The sequence below is a fragment of the Carlito syrichta genome, unplaced genomic scaffold (assembly GCF_000164805.1).
Source record: "Carlito syrichta isolate Samal-C Ts95f unplaced genomic scaffold, Tarsius_syrichta-2.0.1 Scaffold301816, whole genome shotgun sequence".
NCBI classification, from domain to species: domain Eukaryota; kingdom Metazoa; phylum Chordata; class Mammalia; order Primates; family Tarsiidae; genus Carlito; species Carlito syrichta.
Genome location: NW_007245912.1, coordinates 173,393 through 194,262, shown reverse-complemented (window position 1 = coordinate 194,262; position 20,870 = coordinate 173,393). Strand labels below are relative to the sequence as shown.

Sequence of the window (20,870 nt, the reverse complement as noted above, 5' to 3'; positions counted from 1 at the left end):
CCTGCGGGCTCAGGCAATCCACTCACCTCAGTCTCCCAAGGTGCGGGATTACAGGCTGAGGCACCGAGCCCGGCTATATGTTTTTGAAGATACTCTTCCTGGTGGGATGCAGTGGCTCACTCCTGTAATCCCAGCACTTTGGGGAGGCCAAGGCAGGAGGATTGCTTGAGACCAGGATCTCAAGACCAGTCTGGGCAACATAGCAAGCTCTCTGTCTCTACCAAAAAAAAAAAATTTAACGAACCAGGTGTGATGACACAGGCCTGTCGTCCCAGCTACTCAGGAGACTGAGGAGGGTGGACCCTTCAAGGATACAGCGAGCAGTGATCATGCCACTGCATTTGTCTGGGTGACAGAGAGAGTAAAAAGACAGAAGAAAATACTCTGAATGGAAACAATAGTTCCTTTCCCCCCATATCTTGTCCTTTGGTTCCCTCAAATATAAGGATGTACCCGGAATTATTTGCCAACAGATAATGTGTATGCGATGGCCCTTACTCCTCCTCAGCCTTTCCCCACTCCCTTAACTCTTTAAGCTCAGCTACAGCTGAGAGGGGTGTGCATAGCCCCCGCCTACAGTGTGTTGATGGTTTCCAGATGAAATGCAATCCAAGAAAACTGCAGCCTATCGGAAGTGGCATGCTCTTCCCTTTACAAACCCACTCAGCTTATTTTCCACTTTCTTTTCCAATCTGTGTTGCTATAGTAATTCAGAGCCCAACCCCCAGGATATTGTTTGATGTCCCTTGTCCCCACTCTTCAACCCTGAATGCTGAGGCTGCAAGAAAGTGCCCCCACTCTAGACCCGAGTACATTGGCTTCTCTCCTGTTTAGTACTATTGCACACTCTACTTATGTAGCTCCTTGACTTATGGTTCGAAACACTTCCAGTTTGTCCCGAATAGCCAACTCTTTCTTTAAAAAGTCTACTGAATGTAAATTACCTACAGCTAGCATTCACTTGACCTTTACAGTCCTCAAAAATATAAATTATTCTCTCAAGTGGGAGCCTTTAGCTACTTATATAAGTCATTAATGCACACTAGCATTTACAATAATATGGATTCATAATGTAAAAAATGTATCAAACTTTTAAGAGATTGCATAACGCTTAAAGCAGAAGAAAAAATTTATTTTTAATTTCAAAAGGTGTTGGGATTTGATTTTTTATTAAAAAAGAGTTGAAAGAAAATAATTTAAAAAAATGAAATAGCTTATTTTGAGCAGAAGCTGATGCAGGGTCGTCACACTGATCACAGCAGGCCTTCTGGTCACACAGGCTTGTCTCCTGGGACGGCAGGGCTGTCTACAGCTTCTGAATCAGCATAGCAGAAGCACCGCCTCCTCCATTACAGATACTGGCAAGACCATATTCGCCTTGCTTCAAGGCATGAGTCAAGTGAACAACGATCCTAGCTCCAGACATCCTAGGGTTAAGAAAAGATTTGGGTTCTTTAATCCAGTACAGAACTTATGACTAACCAAAATGTTTCTATTCCAAAGACACTCCTTCAAAAGCTTACTAGCCAGCGATTATAGCTGAATTAATGACTTAAGTTTGAGAAGCTTGCTTAAGGAAGGGTCAGGGCTCTTTCAAAAGCCCAAGCAAAGACTTTAGTCTTAAGTTAGTTTTCTTCTTCAGCATAAAACGCCATTTGGCTGGAAGCAACAGGTGTGACAGGTCTTCTGTGTTCAGTGTTGGAGGCTGTTTCTCAGAAATGGCCGTTGCCTTAATGAAGGGTGGGTGAGAGGAAAACAAACCAAAGCCGCGGGAATCATGAAGCAGTTTGAGTGTGGAGAGAAATGCAAAGGCAGCCATTCACCTAGACATCCCCTTCTTGAGAAATATACCTACCCAATCGGGTGCCCCAATGAAACGGCTCCTCCATTGATATTCACTTTTTGGGGATCGATTTCCAGCATTTTAATGTTTGCCAGCACAACCAGACTGAAGGCTTCATTGACTTCCCACATTGTAATGTCGTCTTTTTTCAATCCTGCATCTTTAAGAACCTAAAATTTATAAAAAGACAGGCAATGTTCAAGTGATTAACAGCCTCAACTTATTTTCGTTGTTTCCTTGAAAACTTCAATTTGATGTAACAGTTATTGAAATATGGGGATTTTGGGTTTTAGGTGGAAGGATCCCTTTCAGATTTTTATTTTAACTGCTCATCTTATTTCATCATAATTAAAAGAATTTTGTTTGTACCATCTTATGTCTATTTTGAGGAGACAGAAAAAATTTGATTTTCTTGAGCATTCCATGGACACTTGGAAATATGTCTCTATTTGGGGGTACATGATGTTTTGTATATTCTTCAGGCCCACTTTACTGATTGTATGTCGCTTAGTTCTATATTCTTGATCTGTGAAATGAAAGAGGTACGTTAGTTTTTACTATTAGGATGCTAATGTTTTTCTTTGCATTCCCTACAGGCTCTGCTTATAAAAGTTGCTGCCAAGCCGGGCTCAGTGGCTCAGCCTGTACCTGTAATCCCGCGCCTTGGGAGGCTGAGGTGAGTGGACTGCCTGAACCCACGGGTTCGAGACCCATCTGGGCAACTTGGCGAGACCTCATCTCTACAATAAATCAAAATGAGCCGGGCGTGGTAGCACATGCCTGTAGTTCCAGCTACTTGGAAAGCTGAGGCGGAAGGATCACCGGAGCCCAGATGTTGAGGCTGCGGTGCCCGGGAGCAGCCATTGCACTCCAGTCTGGGCAACAGAGTGAGACTCCAACTCAAAAAATAAAATAAAATAAAATAAAAGTTGCCGCGGGATTATTGGGGCACAGAATTTTTTCTTTTTTGAGTTGGAGTCTCACTCTGTCCACCCAGGCTGGAGTGCAGTGGCACGCTCACAGCCACCGCAGCCTCGACCTGCTGGGCTCCAGCGATCCTTCCACTTCAGCCAAGTAGCTGAAACTACAAGCGTGTGCTACCACACCCAGCTAATTTTTTATTTATTATAGAGAAGAGGTCTCACCATGTTGCCCAGACTGGTCTTGAACCTGTGGGCTCAGGTAATCCTCTTGCCTTGGCCTCCCAAAGTGCTGGGACTATAGCCTGGAGCCACCACAGATTTTTTTTATGTTAGAGGTGTAGGATCCAAGTGGGGTGACTGTTATAAGGAAGCTGCATGCAGGTGAAGTCTGGGCTTCCCGAGCTGGCCCTCCATCCTCCTGGTATAGGACCAGATACCCAGAGTGTTGCCACATGCCCCCTCCCTTCTGCACACCCTCCCCTAGCAGTGTCCAGCATCTGCCAATCTCCCCTCCCCTTGTGCTAGTGTGACCCACTTGAGTGAGAACGTGTATTCAGCTCTTTGTTTCCGTGATAGTTCACTTAGTATGAAGGTCTCCAGCTGCATCCAAGTTGCATCAAACATGAAACCCATGATTTTTTCTTCTTTATGGCAGTGTAATATTCCATCATGGTTATGCACATTTTCTTTATCCAGTTCACTTTTGATGGGCATATGGGTTGGTTCCGTATTTTGCCATTGTGAATAGTGCTGCAATAAACATGCATGTGCATGTATCTTTTTGGCAGAGCAATTCAAGTTTCTCTGGGCATTTTCCCAGAAGAGGTTGCTGTATTGTATGAAAGCTCGATTTTCGGTTTTGCAAAATCGTCACACTGCTTTTCCATAGAGACTCAGCGAGCTAACATTCCCACCAACAGTGTCGAAGTGTTCCCTTTTTCCTGCAGCTACTCCAGCACCTGTTGCTTTTTGCCTTGTTAATGACAGCCACCCTCACCGAAGTTAGGCGGCATCTCACTGTGGTTTGGGTTTGCATCTCTCTGATGATGAGTCGAGGCGACCTTTTTCTCATGTCTGTTGACTGCTGACTGCTCGTATGTCTTCCTTTGAGAAGGGGAAAAGATACATACTTGCAAGCTATATACCCAGACACATAGCTTGCAAATATGTATCTTTTCCCCTTCTGGGGGTTATCTCTGTACCCTCTTAATGGTTTCTTTTGCTGTGCAAAAGCTTTGGATAAGGTCCCACCTGTCTATCTTAGCTTTTGCTGCACTTGCTTTTGAGGACTTGGTCATGAATTCATTACCTACTCCAAAGTCCAGGAGGGTGTTTCCCACGTTTTCTTCTAAGATTTTTATAGTTTGAGGTCTTACATTTAGTCCTTGATCCATTTTGAACTGATTTTTGTATACAGTGATACGTAGGGGTCCAGTTTCATTCTTCCGCATGTGGCTAAACAGTTTTCCCAGCACCACTTGCTAAATATGGTTTCCTTTCCCCAGTGTTTATTATTGAAGGCTCGGTCAAAGATGAGTTGGCTTAAGGACTGTTTTTATTTCCAGAATCTCTGTCCTGATCTTTGTACCTATTTCTGAACCGATAGCAGGCCATCTTGATTATTATAGTCTTGTAATATAAAGTCACAAGTATGACACCTCCAGCTTTGTTCCTTTTGCTGAGGATCACTTTGCTTCCATATGAATTTCTTTTTTTGCTTCCATATGAATTTCTGTATTGTTTCTAGGTCTGTGAAGAATGATGTTGGCAATTTGATGGGTATTGCATTGAATCTATAGATTGCCTTGGGTAGGATGGACAATTTGACAATGTTGATTCTTCCAGTCCATGAGCATGGGATTTTTTTTCCATCTGTTTGTGTCATCTTTGATTTCTTTGAGCAGCATTTGGTACTTCTCTTTGTAAAGGTCTTTCACTGCTCTGGTTAGGCTGATGCCAAGGTATTTCATTTTTTTTGTGGCTATTGTGAACGGAATTGTGTTTTTATTTGTTTCACAGCCTGCTTGTTAGTGTACCAAAATGCAACTGTCTTTTGTGCACTGATTTTGTAACCCAAGATTTTACCAAAGTCATTTATCAGTGCAAGGAGGTTTTGACAGACTCCCTCGGGAGTCTACATATAGAAACATCATTTGCAGAGGGATAACTTCTTTTCCTATTTGGATACCCCTAATTTCTTTCCCGTGCCTGACTGCTCTGGCTAAGACTTCCAGTACTAGATTGAATAGGAGGGGTGAGAGTGGGAATCCTTGTCTTGTTCCACTTATTAGGGGGAATACTTCCAGCTTCTGCCCACTAAGCATGATGTTGGCTGCAGGTCTGTCCTTGATGGCTTTTATGTTTTGAGGAATGTTACTTCGATGCCGAGGTGTTGGAGGGTTTTTATCAAAAAGGGATGCTGCATATTATTGAATGCTTTTTCTGCATCTAATGAGATAATCATGTAGTTCTTGGTGTTTTTTGTTTTTTTTTTTTGAGTTGGAGTCTCACTGTCGCCCAGACTGGAGTGCAGTGGCCGCTCCCGGCCACCGCAGCCTCGGCCTGCTGGGCTCCGGCGATCCTTCCGCCTCAGCCTTCCAAATAGCTGGAACTACAGGCATGCGCTACCACACCCGGCTAATTTTTTTATTTATTGTAGAGATGAGGTCTTGCCAAGTTGCCCAGGTGGGTCTCAAACCCGCGGGCTCAGGCAATCCACTCACCTCAGCCTCCCAAAGCCGTGGGATTACAGGCTGAGCCACCAAGCCCAGCTTAGTTCTTGGTTTTTTAACTGTTAAGGTGTTGAACTATGTTTATAATCTTGAGAATGTTGAAGCAGCCTTGCATCCCAGGAATGAAGCCCACCTGGTCATGGTGGATAATCCTTGAAATGTGTTGTTAGATGCAATTTGCTAGACTCTTGTTGAAAATGTTTGCATCTGTGTTCATCAGGGAAAATGGACTTTAATTCTCTTTCCTTGTTGGGTCTTTGCCAGTCTGGGGTTTCAGAATATTAGCTTCGAAGAATGTGCTGAAATTTCTTCCTTCTCGAATGTCTGGAATACTTTCAATAGGGTTGGTATCAGCTATTCCTTGTATGTCTTGTAGAATTCCGTTGAGAAACTATCTGGTCCAGGGCTTGAGTTGATTTCCAAGATTGTTACTGATCTGTTTAGGGTTTCAATTTCTTCTTGTATCAACCTTGGGAGGTTGTGTGATGCCAGGAAATCCTCCATTTCCTCTTTTTTTGGTTTAATTGTATATAGATGTTCATAGTAATTTCTTCAGGGTCAGTTGTGACATTGGCTTCTTCATTTTTAATTGTGTTTATTTGGACTTTCTCTTTTTTTAGTCAGTTTGGCCAGGTGTATCTTATTTATCTTTCCAAAGAACTAGCCTTTTGTCTTGTTGATCCTTTTTTATATTTTGTCTTCTATTTCCTGCAACTTTATCTTAGTAATCTGGATTTTTCTACTGAAATTAGGATTTGTTCTTGTCTTTCCAGCTTCTTTACATATGACCTTAGGCTGTTTTCTTGTGAGCTCTCTATTTTCCTGATACATGCATGTAATGCTATGAAGTCCCTCATAACAGTGCTTTCATGGTATCCCAGAGGAGGCACAGGTATTTACATCGTTGTACCCTCACTGTAAATCACTCTTAGTGATTCATTATATGATCTGCTTTGTTTTGGTAATTCCTTGGTTATGCAGGAAGGTGGTTTTGTGCTAGTGATTATCCTTACACTAATACCTTTATAAAATATTAGTAGTGCCCTTTTTCTTTTGAGAAATTTTATTGTTGTGAGCACAATAAAATTAGCATGAGACTCTTCCTCCTTCTTCCTCTGTTCTATCAGCAGGCTCAGGTAGCTGTACAGCTCAAACAGCTTCCTCTGTTCCAACAGCACAGGACAAAAGTTGGCACCTAAATACAGCCACTTCGCTAGCTCTCCAAGTCTAGTCGAGGTCAGCTTCTGCTTTCAGCATCCAAGACTGTGTCTTACTCTTGCTTTCCAGTGTGACCCTTCCACCTCCAGAAGTTGTATATTTCTGCCACTGTCTGAGCTCTGCCAGCTCTGAATAGATCACCCCTCCCCCCCTTGTTTCTGATCCTTCCCTGCTCATTCTGCTCTTTAATGTGGGTGCTGCTCTCCAAGTTCACTCTCAGGGTGAGGTCCCGCTTGGAAGAGAATGTTTGCCGAAGACATCTGAGAGCGCTGAGCCCCCACGCCTCCTCAGCATTCTATTTTCCCGGGACCCCTTTCACAGACACCTGGCTACTTTGGCCTCGGATAGCACTTACTGGCAGCTTGAACTACACAGGTTTTCTGTCTCTAATTTTGCTGTTTAGGACCTGCTGCCAGCAGCTCCTTTTCAGGATGGAGGCCTCTCTTTCTGCGAGTGACTGTTTGCTTTGAATTCTAGATCTGGAACCACCGCCATTCCCTTTCCTTCGCTGCACTGGCCTCCCCTTTGTGGTCACCACCCCAGGTGGGTGAGTTCAGCACCACACTTACGAGTGTGCTATTATGTAGCTTTCACCTGTTTTCCTGAAGAGGCAGTTTGTGGGTTGCTCTTTTATTTTCTCTTATTTTTTTGTTTTGTTATCCTTGTTGCTCTTACTGTTTTCAGGAGAAGTAGTAAGATCTGAAACCAAGTTATCTCTCTGCTTTGGCAGATGAAGAACATTTAACATCTAAAAACTGCAACATCAGTATAACCACAACTGGCATACTGGAGTACGATCTTCACTTGGGTCTCACCTTAGGCACAGCATATGCAGGCGCAATTGGAAAATCAATAGGCTCTACGGCGGCATCAGCAAACGCTGTAAGAAACAAAACAGGTTGTTAAAATCTGTTTTACAAGCATACAAAGCTATATCTGTCATATATGAGGGGGAACGCAAAAGAAAGCTGGAATTTATTTCGAAGAAATTGTGTAATTAAGCTGGGTGTGGTAGCACATGCCTGTAGTTCCAGCTACTTGGAAATCTGAGGCAGAAGGGTTGCCTAAGCCCAGCAGGTCGAGGCGGTGGTGGCCGTGAGCGTGCCACTGCATTCCCCCCTGGGCAACAGTGAGACTCCAACTCAAAAAAAAAAAATTGTGTATTTATTCTTACATGTTTAAACATCGATCACCTTCAAAGTACTCTCTGTTTGATGCAATACACCTATTGAGATGCGTTTTCCACTGCTCAAAACAGTTTTTGAACTTGTCAATTTTGATGCCTTTTACTATTTCTGTCGGTTTTTTTGTTTCACCTCTTCCACATCAGCAAAATGTTTCACTTTGAGGACTTTTTTCATCCGGGGAAACCAAAAAAAGACGCTCAGGTTAAGACTGGGTGAATAGGGAGGGTGGAGCACAGGCGTCACACTGTTTTTTGTCAAAAACTATTGAACACTCAGTGTGGTGTGCGCAGGTGTGCTTGCAAATCACCCATCATGAAATGGGCAAATGCACTGAAAGAATCTCCAAAAAAAATTCACTGAAGCCAGGTGCGGTGGCTCACGCCTGTAATACCAGCACTCTGGGAGGCAGACTCGAGAGGATTGCCTGAGCCCATGGGTTTGAGATCAGCTGGGCAACCTAATGAGACCTCGTCTCTACAATAAAACAAAAAGTTAGCTGGTCATGGTGGCACATGTCTGTAGTTCTAGCTACTTGGAAGGCTGAAGCAGAAGGATTGCCTGAGCTCAGCAGGTCAAGGCTACAGTGGCCATGAGTGTGCCACTGCACTCCAGGCTGGGTGACAGAGTGAGAATCTGACTCAAAAAAAAAAAAAAAAAATTCACTGAAGCAGAACACAGCCTCTGACAGTAACACTAGCTGGTACACTGATGCTGACAGATTACTAGAACACTTACCTAGCAGGGGAAGCCAGTACTATAAGAGACCCACCCTACAAAATATAATTCCAGTTTTTTGGGGGGTCCCTCTCATATAGTATGCAAAAGCCAGCTTAATCCATTAAATGCACATTTCCTGACTCCTTACAATACTATATGTAAATATATGTGTTGCTTTTCTAAGATATACTTTATAAAATTATACCAATCATCTAAGATATGGATTTCTGTTGGGAGGAGTCTGGGGGGAATTTGTCGCTAGGGACATTGGCTCTGTCTAGAGATACTTTTGGTTGTCAAAACAGGTGGGAAGTCACTGGCATCTAGTGGGTAAAGGCTGAACATCCTGTGGTACACAGAACAGGTCCTACAACAGAGATTGAGGGCAAAGTGTCAGTAGTGCTGAAGTTAAGAAGCCATGAAAAAAATGGAAGTCATACGATTTTTATGAAGTAACAACATGGCATCCGTTCAAGTCCTTATGAAGAAGGCAAGGCAGATTTTGCAGCTAAAAACAGGCTTAAAGAGACTGAGGGCTTGCCCAAGGCCATATAGTTAACAAAAGCAAGACTTAGTATTTCTAAACTCTTAATCCCATATTTTTTTATTCTACCTGGCTGCTTCTATGGGATAAAGCACCATATTTTCTTTTCTTTTCTTTTTTTTTGTGAGTTGGAGTCTCACTGTTGCCAGGCTGGAGTGCAGTGGCATGCTCACGGCCACCACAGCCTCGACCTGCTGGGCTCAGGTGAACCCTCCGCTTTAGCCTTCCAAGAAGCTGGAAGTACACTTGCGTGCCACCCACCTGGCTCATTTTTTAATTTATTGTGGGACAAGGTCTTGCCAAGTTGCCCAGGCTGGTTTTGAACCCCTGGGCTCAGGCAATCCTCTCACCTCGGCCTCCCAAAATGCTGGGATTATAGGCTTGAGCCACTGCATGCGGGCAGGAAAAGTTTTTTAAAGCTTACTCATATAAAGCAAATTATAACAAAAATACTAAAGGAGTTTCCATTTCAACTGAAATATGTCTCAGTTAAATTCTGTCAAAAAGTAGAATCTATATATAGAAATAGCCAACACTCCAGTATCATGTACTAAGATTGGAAACTCAATCTCAGGAAGTGCTTCTAGATGTTTCAGGGATAAACGAGGTGGGAACATTCTCTGCCTGCTATTCTCACCTGCTATTCTTGCCAGCGGTTTAACATTGAGCCTCCTGGCTGCCTCAGCCGTCATCAGCACCACTGCGGCTGCACCGTCATTCAGTGTGCTGGCGTTGGCAGCTGTCACTGTGCCTGAAAGCCATGAGACGAAATCAGAGCAGTCCTTCAACTGAATTCGTTCGGGTCAATTTAACAGATACCTACAGAGAATTGCCTGCCGGGTTAAATGTGCAAAGAAATCACAAATCTGGATGGAAATAATTCCTGCCCTCAGGAAATGTGTTCACAGCCATCTGTGACACACGGAATGTAAGAATGTCTTTCTGTGCTCAATTTTAGTAACAGTTTTCTCCAAGCTAGCTCAGAACACATGGGTGACGGCAGTGGGTAAATGCTAGTCTACAACTCTTCAAAGATAAGGACAAGTTCATCTTTTTCTCTCCAGAGTGTTACTCTTTGCTATTCAAAATGTAGCAGACACTCACTATATGTTTTTCAAATCAGTGTCAGATCAGCTGTTTCTTGTCTAGAATCACTTGGAGTAAATGTCAATACTAAAAACCACTGAATCACTTTAAACAGGAGAATTTTATGGCATATAAATTATGTCAATACAGCTGCTTTTTTAAATGTCAATAAAGTCTCCATAATAGTTTCTACACATGAAAAGCAGAATTCTGTAGTCATGCTTACAATCTCTTCTCTAGGATTTATTTACTAAAGGAATAAACTGTTAAACAATTTTAAACATACTTTGAATTAATTTTATTTGAAGCATATATTAAAAAGGCTAAAAAAAAATCACCTAGATGTTTCTAGAATTACTTTCTTTAAATCCTTAGGCAATTCCAAAAATAGGTAGGTATACTGACTCAATTTTTTCTTATGCTTTCTTTTTTAACACTCACCATTTTCTTTTTGGAAAACTGTCTTCAGCTTTGGAACTTTGCTAAAATCAACACGTTTATATTCTTCGTCTTCTTTCACCACTACATCCGGTTTACCTAAAACAAAAATATTGCGAGCAATTTCCACTCAAGACAACAATGAGTCGTTCAACAAAAAACTGTTACACAAGCTGCCTGGTAGTCTGTGCCTCCCTTGGTAAACCCGCTACCTTAGCCTGTCCCAAGTAAACACTCATCTAGAATCTACCATCTATAGTCTCTTACTATGTTAGTGTCTTGAAAGAGTTGATTAAGTAGCTTGACAAAATTTAAACCTACACATCCATACCCCATTCTCTTCTCTCTCAACCCCCTTCTGTGATCACAGACCCCCTCCTCTGGCCCCAGGGGTAGAGATCCGACCGACGCTGGATGAACGCTCCTATTCTGTCATCCAGAGCACAGCAGCCGTTCCTGAAGGAGAATGTAACCTAGCCGAGCTCATGGTCTACTGCGGATTTATTCTGCTGGAATTGGTGAGGTCTCTCTCCTCTTTAATCGGGGCCCTAGAGACGGAGGCAGCAGGGCCAGACGGTCAAGGAAACACAGCCCAGAAGCGGCCGGGCGTGGCGGCTCATGCCGGCAGTCCTAGCACTCTAGGAGGCCGAGGTGAGAGAGGAGTGCCTCAACCCATGGGTTCAAGACCAGCCTGGGCAACTTGGCGGGACCTCATCTCTACCATAAATCAAAAAGTTAGCCATGTGTGGTGGTGCGGGCCTGAAGTTCCGGCTACTGGGAAGGCTGAGGCAGAAGGATCGCCGGAGCCCAGCAGGTCGAGGCTGCGGTGGCCATGAGTGTGCCACTGCCCTAATAGTGTTGAATACCCACTTCCAATCCCTGAAGCTCCCAGAGCTGACTGCTTGCTGCTGTTCAGCCTTCAACACAGCAGCCTTCTAATCCCTTGTTCACTTCAGCTACTGGGTTGTCTGTCACTTATATAAGAAATGAGAGGCTGGGCTCGGTGGCTCAGCCTGTAATCCCAGCACTTTGGGAGGCTGAGGTGAGTGGACTTCCTAAGCCTGCGGGTTTGAGACCCACCCAGGCAACTTGGCGAGACCTCGTCTCTACACTACATCAAAAATGAGCCAGGCGTGGTAGCGCACACCTATAGTTCCGGCTTCTTGGAAGGCTGAGGCAGAAGGATCACCTGAACCCAGCAGGTCGAGGCTGTGGTGGTCGGGAGCGTGTCACTGCACTCCAGTCTGGCGACAGAGTGAGACTCCAACTCAAAAAAAAAAAAAAATGAGAAAGAGTGCTAATATATTTCAAATTTAAAATAATATGCTTAGTGGATCTTAACTGAAATCTCACATTATTAATTGGGTTGAAATGAGCCAGGCACAGTGGCTCATGCCGAGGTGGGAGGATCTCTTGAGCTTAGGAGTTCAAGACCAGCCTGGGCAACATGACAAGACCCCGCCTCTACAAAAAAAATTTTGTTGTTGTTTTTGTTTTTTGTTTGTTTGTTTTTTTGAGTTGGAGTCTCACTCTGTCACCCAGACTGGAGTGCAGTGGCCACTCCCGGCCACCACAGCCTCGACCTGCTGGGCTCCGGAGATCCTTCTGCCTCAGACTTCCAAGTAGCTGGAATTACAGGCATGCGCTACCACGCCCAGCTGATTTTTTGATTTATTGTAGAGATGAGGTCTCACTGTCCAGGCGGGTCTCGAACCAGTGGGCTCAGGCAATCCACTCACCTCAGCCTCCCAAGGCACGGGATTATAGGCTAAGCCACCAAGCCCGGCTACAAAAAATTTTTTTAAAAAATAGCCAAGGTGTGGTAGTGCACACCTGTAGACCCACCAACTCAGGAGGCTGAAGCAGGAGGACTGCCTGAGCCCAGGAGGTCGAGGCTGCAGTGAGCCATGATCACACCACAGCACTCCAGCCTGAGCAACAGAATAAGACTCAAAAAAAAAATCGAATTGAAATATGTTATCTCTAATCTGGCAACTCTTCACTTTACTAACCACAAACAGAGGTATAAATGTCTTCTGGTGAAATGAACAAAGATAATAATGTACTAATTTAAAACTTTAAAAATTCAACAACATGTAAAGTCAATGAAAAATTCAGATGTTTTAGAATATCATCTCTCTACCTTTTACTGCAATTGTGACGGGAATAACTTCGTTTCCAAATTTTCCAGCTTCCCATGCTGCTTTACTTCTGGTGTAAGAGTTAATCGCATAAGTATCCTGTTCATCTCGTGCAATATTCAGCTTCTTCGCTGTATTCTCAGCACAGTTGCCCTGATAAAAGTTGGAATATTGTAAGCCTCATTCACTTTGTATAACTTACAAAATAATGGTTAGCAGTTAAGTTTGTTCTTTTTTTTTTTTTATTGTAGAGATGAGGTCTCGCCAAGTTGCCTGAGCTGGTCTCGAACCCGCGGGCTCAGCCAATCCACTCACCTCAGCCTCCCAAAGTGCTGGGATGACAGGCTGAGCCACCGAGCCCAGCCAAGTTTGTCCTTAAAATATACATCCTTCTATACTAGGTAACTTCTCACCCATGGCTTATCTTGAGATATTTGAGTTAGCCCAGAGTTGCTATTTAAGAAGCCAAAAAGTGCCCTATTCATGTGTGGGGCAATTTCTTTAACAACGGAGCCATGCTGATAAACAGGCATAGGAAGATATTTTCCTAAAATGAGTGGCTCAGATCAATACCTGCAGAGCCCCTCTTGAGTTCTGTTGGTAAATTACACACGTTAAGAAAAACCAGGCAGTACTCGACGTGAGCTAGCATGTCTCCCCTGAAGGGGAACACTCACCATGTGGATTCTATTGTAGACATCGGTGAGCCCGTCTTTCACGATCAGATCTTCCAGCTTCACGCCACCGTATGGTGTTGCTCCTCTGTTCATGACGTACGGAACGTTGGACATGCTCTCCATCCCACCTGCCACCATCACGTCCTGTTCAGCAGCACAGAAAACCCAGTGTCCACTCAAAAGGTGGCCATCTCGTTACAGGCTTTACGCAGCTGCCAAGGCACTCTACATGGAAAACGTGCTACACAGGGAATAGAGGAAGTGCCCTGTTTCCCACTTGACCCTGATGGAAAGAAACAATCTCAACTGGGTACTGAGAATTAAGAATAATGCCAGAGCCAGGCTCGGTGGCTCAGCCTATAATCCCACGCCTTGGGAGGCTGAGGTGAGTGGATTGCCTGAGCTCGCGGGTTCAAGACCTACCCGGGCAACTTGGCGAGACCTCATCTCTACAATAAATCAAAAAAGTAGCCGGGTGTGGTAGCGCTCGACTGTTGTTTCAGCTATTCAGAAGGCTGAGGCAGAAGGATCGCTGGAGCCCAGCGGGTCAAGGCTGCAGTGGCTGGGAGCGGCCACTGCACTCCAGTCTGGGTGACAGAGTGAGACTCCAGCTCAAAAAAAAAAAAAAGAAGAAGAAGAATGCCAGAGGCCAGGCTCAGTGGCTCGGTCTGCAATCCCAGCACTTTGGGAGGCCAAGGCAGGTGCACAGTCTGAGCCCGTGGGTTCAAGACCAGCGTGGGCAACTTGGCGAGACCTCGTCTCTGCAATAAATCCAAAAAAAATAGCCAGGCATGGTAGTATGCATCTGTAGTTCCGGCTCCTTGGAAGGCTGAAGCGGAAGGATCACCGGAGCTCAGCAGGTCAATGCTGGGGTGGCCATGAGTGTGCCACTGCACTCCAGTCTGAGCAACAGAGTGAGACTCCAACTCAAAATAAATACATTAATCATAAATGTAAAAAATTGCCAGAAATCTTTCATGTAAGACCATTTTCTCAAAGTCTTACCTTCTAACCCTTCATTTCATTCCCACTGCTAAAAGTGTCATTTCTTCTCAAAGATTACGAGTAGTCTTGGTTCATGGCAATAGTCCTTCTGCTTCCTTGATTGAGATCCTCACCAACTCTTCCCAGACAGCTGTAATAACTTTCCACTTGGTCTTCTGACAAGGAGCCTCTCCTACCCAGGATCTCTGCTCTGAGTCATTCTGGCTGGAGCAAGTATGACCGTGTCACACCTGACAGAGCTCCTCAGCTGGTGTAGGAAGCGCTTTACCATCTGCCTTCTCTCTCCCCGTCAGTCCCAGTGCCTGGACCCCAGGTCACACGGGTCTGGTTAAGGCCTCCAGGGACACCATGTGCATTCACACACATCCACATCTGCCCTATCCCCCTGGTAAGACTCGTTCATTTCCTTTAAAACAAGTCAAAACCCAGCCACTTCGTGTTTCCCCTGGCCACTTATTTCTAGGCCTTCTGTGTTTCCCAAAACTATCCAATGCTTTCGTTAATGTCGTTACCCTGTATTGTAGCTACGTTTCTATGTCAGACTTTCTCACTGGGCTAAGATCCTTTGAGGCCAGAAACCCTGTCATACTTTTATGTTCTCAGCAACCGGCATACTGAAGTTTAATAAATATTAATCAATTAACCTATTACTTTACAAGTCAACAAAAGACACTCACTTCTTAATTATAACTGATTAAAATGTATAAATACTCATTTAAAAATACTTTAACATGCAACATTAAACATAAAATTAGGACCAGATGCAGTGGCTCAAGCCTGTCATTCCAGCACTTTGGGAGGCTGAGGCAAGAGGACTGCCTGAACCCAGGGGTTCGAGAGCAGCCTGGGCAACCTGGCAAGAACTTGTCTCTGCAATAAATAAAAAAATTAGCCGGGCATGGTGGTGCGCGCCTATAGTACCAGCTACTTGGAACGCTGAGGCAGAAGGATTGTCTGAGCCCTGCAGGTCGAGGCTACGGCAGCCATGAGCATGCCACTGCACTCCAGCCTGGGCAACACAGTGAGACACCAACTCAAAAAATAAATAAATAAACAAACACATAAAATTAAAGCTAATGATATCTTCTCAAGGTCTTTAATCGGAAATAAAAACAAATTCTGTACCTAAATATCTTGCCTATTCTGAAATATAGGATTCTTAATTAGTTCTCAACTAAGTTTTATTTAATTATCTTGAAATAATTCCTGGGGATAATGACAATAACAAGTGACAGAAAATAAGGTATCTACTATTCTTCATTATAAAATAAATACGATCGTTTTCCAAAATCATAATTAAATATTCAAAACAAGGCATTTCCTAGTACGCCTGTAAGTCACTATATACATGCACACATGAATCAAGAAATGCTGAGAGTATTTCAATGTAGCACAGATAGCATTTGCTAGAGAATCACAATAAAAAGACAAAACTTCCCTTGTCATTCAGACGACTTTGAAACATCTAACCATCTCAAAACCATTCCACTCACTAGCTTGACAAGGACATTCCACCACGTGATGCGGATGGGGACGGAGGCTCACACAACTTTTGGAAAGTGTAACTGGTACAATTTTTATGGAAAGAATTTGAAAATGCCAAAATTTTAAAATCCTCTGACTCAGCAATTCTTTTAGGAATGTTTCCAACAGCGCCTTGCACGCAAAGAGATGTTTCAACATTTCAGTCAACACTCTTATCTCCAGGAACTGTCACGTAGTAGATGCTCAATTAGTAAGGGGCAGAACCAGAATTTGACTTTAGTCTGGCTTCGGATTTTGTGTTCTTAACCACGATGCTGTACTGTCTGTGAAGCTGAATTAAGTATAAGTACACAAAGATAGATCTACAAGTATCTATGTCTACAGGTATACATAAATATATCCGCAGCATTATTCAAAATAGTAAAGGACGGAGCACAGTGGCTCGTGCCTATAATCTCAATACTTTGAGGGGGCAAGGCAGGAGGAATGCTCGAGCCCAAGAGTTAGAGACTAGCCTGGGCAGCACAGCAAGACCCTGTGTCTATAAAAATTTAAAAATTAGCCAGCATAGTGTGTGCACCTGTAGCCTCAGCTACTCAGGAGGCTGAAGCGGGAGGATCACTTGAGCCCAGGCGTTTGAGGCTGCAGGACCTATGATCAAACCACTGTAGTCCAGCCTGGGCAACAGAGCGAGACACCTCACCGCTCAAAAAATAAATCGTGGAGAACTGGCGACAACCTAGAAGTCCATTCAGTAAGGACCTGTAGAATGTACTGTGGTTGTTCAGTTCAGCATGCCAGCGTTACACCCTGGCTAGAATGCACCAGACAGGGACACAGACACGTCTTCTCAAATGTGCTAAGAGAGAAAGCTCTCAGAGACATTAAGTGGAACACAGAGAAGAGAAGCAACTTGCTCAAACTTTCTGTGCTCCTAAGTGGCAGATGCCACGCTGGTGAATGAGTGAGCCACGCAGAGGGGAGTGAGAAGAAAGAAGACTTATTTTTCACTTTATAGCTTTCTATACCATTTGATGTTCTTAGTATATGCATAAGAAAAGTGTATTACTTTTATAATAAAATATCTGGTACACTGGCTCAGATATCACTCCATCTACTTTCCCCCCTTCACTTTGGTTTGTCTTTTTTTTTTTTTGAGTCAGAGTCTCACTCTGTTGCCCAAGCTGGAGTACAGTGGCACACTTGTGGCCACCACAGCCTCGACTGCTAGGTTCAGGCAATCCTTCCACCTTAGCCTTCCAAGTAGCTGGAACTACAGGCACGCACTACCATGCCCGGCTTATTTTTTCATTTATTGTAGAGACGAGGTCTCATTGAGTTGCCCAGGTTGGTCTCAAATCCCTGAGCTTATGCAATCCTCTCGTCTCAGCCTCCCAAAGTGCTGGGATTATAGGCTTGAGCCTAGCCAGTTTGCCTTCTAATTAGAAACAAAGGCAGGAATAACAGCAAAGAGTACAAATAATTGTGGTCCTTGTATCTGTAAGAAATAACTTATTTTTATTTGATTTGATTGTTTTGAGACCAGGTCTTGCTATGTTGCCAGGCTGGTCTTGAACTCCTGGGCTTCATATATCCTTCCACCTCAGCCTTGAGTAGTGAGGACTACAGGCATACCACTATGTCCACCTATATAAGAAACAATCTGCAAATACCTCGCAAATGCAACACACCTGTTACACCTGGCTAGGATGCACTATACAGGGATGCAGACATATCTTCTCATTTCAGTCTTCTAACTTTGTGGCTGTCTCTGTCTCGTTTTCCTCGTCTGAAATGAAGGGCTCAGATCTGAATCTCAGTTCTGTGAGTCTAGGTCTAGTCTCCTGACAGCATGACATATATTTGCTGAGCAGCCTAGCTCTTGCCCAGTCTCAGGTGAAGACAAAGTCGACACCATCAAGGTCGAGAGAAAGCCTGCCTCGCTTGACAAGTGAATCTGGTCATTGCCGAGCTATAAATGAGTCATCAGGCCTGGTCGCTGACTTGACTCCCAGGGTTACCAGCTTGGTCTCCTTCCTAGTGAAAACCCTTCCTATGCTGGAAAATACAAAATGTATGATGTTTAATATCACCCAGTCTCAGAGAAAGACAAGAGTCTTTCCCGGAACTAAAACACCCTGGCTGAGAACCACTTTTGAAAAGTAGTTTAAGGCACCTGGGCTCTCATTTTGACCTATACTTCCGACGGAGTTAGCACATCCAGACACTCCTGCGTGTCTGAGACAACATAGCAACTTGACTTATGAGAAAGGTTCTCACTTCTAAATCTGTGCTCAGACTTTCAGGGTCTTTTGGCATTGGGTATTCTTTTACGTAATAAAAGAAAAGAAAGTGCTTCTTACCTGATGTCCACACATAAGATTTTGAGAGGCCATCATGATGGCTTTCATTCCCGACGCACATACTTTGTTTATGGTGGTGCATGGGGTAGAAGTTGGTAAGCCTAAAACCAATATAAGTCATACTTTTGAAAAACAGAGATGCTCACTTTTCAAACAAAAACCGCAGAATTAAAATGAAAAGAATTGAGCATGTTACTGTAATCTGTAACATTTCTTCTGCCAATATGTCTATAAATTGCATACGCATTTAGTATTTCAGCGGAAGTGGCCACCATTTTGCCACTGCACACATGGTCAGTTTGATAACAGCAGACACACGCTCAGCATACCTGCACCCAGCACTGCCTGCCTCGTGGGGGCCTGGCCTTCACCTCCTTGCAGGACGTTACCCATGTACGCCTCTTTCACTTCTTCTTTTGGAATCCCTTTTTTAAAAAAATGCCAAAAGACATTTCCATATTTTATTCATTTTAACAGTGATCATCTAGTAAAATACATGACATGACATGACATGACATAGTAGGTATGGTTTATTTTTCCGTCAGTTTTGAGTTGCAATCCAAGCCCTGTGGTACAAAGACTTCTTTCCAGGGAATTCAGAAATGTACGCATTAAGCCATTTACTTCATTTTATTTTATTTTTTGAGTTGGAGTCTCACTCCATCGCCCAAGCTAGAGTGCAGCAGCACACTCACGGCCACGCCAGCGTCAAGCCTCTGGGCTCCAGTGATCCTTCCACCACAGTCTTCCAAGTAGCTGGAACTACAGACGTGTGCTACTACATCCGGCTATTTTTTATTTTATTGTAGAGACGAGGTCTTGCCAACCTGCCTGGGCGGGTCTCGAACCCGCGGCCTCAGGCAATCCACTCGCCTCGGCCTGCCAAAGTGCTGGGATTACAGGCAGAGCCATCGAGTCCAGTCATTAAGTCATTTCTAAGTGTCAGGTATACAGTGAGTGCAAAATATGTGCTCCACCCAATCATTCTGCACAACACCAGAAGCTAAGCTACTGACCTGCCTTTTCAATGGCTTCCTGAATGGCAATGGAGCCAAGCTTTGTGGCCGGCAGTGAGGAGAGGCTTCCGAGGAAGGACCCGATGGGCGTTCTCACAGCGCTTACTATGACCACTTCCTGGCAAGAAAAAAGATGGTAAAAATTACAAGGGGCACTTTGCACGCATCAACCTTCACTAAAGAAACATAGTTCATCAATATATGATCTAAGAAACATTATTTTATGACTAATTAATTATCAAAGATTAAAATAATCTCAATCCTTAAACAGCTGTGAAACTAATCAGGTCACTGCTGTGATTATTATTCAGACCTAACAGAAAACCTAAGTTGAACCACCCCTAAAACAGACACAGGCTCTTCCCAGCTCTCCACAGGAGGTTTAAGGGAAGCTTAAGTTTCAATTCTATTCTTCAGTCAAAAATTTAAGAAATGGTCACTGTATCCTTGTCAGCTGCACAATAAACAACTCTAACCAAGAGGGCCCCTTTCGGAGGGGAACTCAGAGCTCAGTCCTTGATGATGGCATGCCACTTCACTAAGACGCAGCCAGAGCCATATTTCTTATACAAGACAATTACAACATGCAAACCAAGAAGGAGATCAAGGTTTATTTGAATACTATAAAACACCACTGGAACAATTCTTTCCTTACACTGTCTTCCACAATCTCCTATTAGGCTGAAGAGAAGAGAACTGTTGCCTAGATTTTGATGGGAAGATATTACGAAGTCACTCTGTGACCCTTACAAAACAAAGAAAGGATCCCTTAGAAGGTACAAATGAGGTGATGGCGTGATGGCCCTCGTCTAATTCCCAGCTGCTCAGTCCCTGTCGTTCCAGGCTCTTTCAGGTGGCCTCCATGCTGCACCACACACAACATACCAGGGTCTCTGACAGTGAAGGAAGAACCCACCCAGTGTCAAAAGGAAGGCTGTTTTGCAGCAGACTGTGAGAAGCAGCAGGAACCATGCAGGGAACTGAAATTTCTGAAGGCAATCTACGTCACAACTTAATATTTGGATTCCTGACCATGGCATAAAATTCCGCTTGGCTTTCTTTCACATATACCCATAGCATAAGTATATGCATTTCTATAGACTACGTTTCCTTTACATTCTTAAAATTTTAAAGCACAATTTACAGTCATACTTACATTCAAAGTGGGTTTTGAGACATAACTTCGCTCCACAAATCTCATTTCCTGTAATATAAATATTTATAATGTTATAATGGGAAAAAATGAATCTACATGTTATACTTCTCAATGATGGGGTTGGTGAGTTCTTCCTGCGTCTTTCTGCTTTTATTTCAAGTTTTCCAGTCAGTGTACATCACTTTTAGAACTCAGAAAAATATGACTACTTTGCAATAAACTTTTCTGATTAACTACACACTAGAAATGGGTTTTAACTTCTCATGAGTTTATTATCCTAAAATTTCTAAGTCTTTTCTAAGTATACACTTTCCAAAATGCAGTTGTGAGTTAAATCTA

General features: G+C 43.6%; 1 protein-coding gene across 1 annotated transcript; it reads right to left on the bottom strand.

Moving 5' to 3' along the window:
• Window positions 1-1,149: 1,149 nt before the first annotated feature.
• ACAT1 (acetyl-CoA acetyltransferase 1) lies at window positions 1,150-20,582 on the bottom strand. The gene is made up of 11 exons (XM_008055295.2): window positions 20,532-20,582; window positions 19,376-19,493; window positions 18,689-18,784; window positions 18,360-18,460; window positions 13,507-13,650; window positions 12,832-12,982; window positions 10,692-10,787; window positions 9,802-9,915; window positions 7,532-7,596; window positions 1,856-2,013; window positions 1,150-1,427 (listed from the first exon to the last, which is right to left on the bottom strand). The coding sequence occupies exons 1-11, from the start codon at window positions 20,574-20,576 to the stop codon at window positions 1,307-1,309; spliced, it is 1,209 nt and encodes a 402-aa protein (XP_008053486.1). The 5' UTR covers window positions 20,577-20,582; the 3' UTR covers window positions 1,150-1,306.
• Window positions 20,583-20,870: the final 288 nt, after the last annotated feature.

Bases quoted from the DNA above. Each gene is read 5' to 3' on its own strand.
- ACAT1 (XM_008055295.2), bottom strand. From the start codon at position 20,576: ATGAGATTTGTGGAGCGAAGTTATGTCTCAAAACCCACTTTGAAT. The intron at 10,788-12,831 runs GTAGAGAGATGA...TTTTTGTTTTAG, and splicing joins CGTCACAATTGCAGTAAAAG to GTAAACCGGATGTAGTGGTG. The intron at 1,428-1,855 runs GTAGGTATATTT...TCTTAACCCTAG, and splicing joins TCATTGGGGCACCCGATTGG to GATGTCTGGAGCTAGGATCG.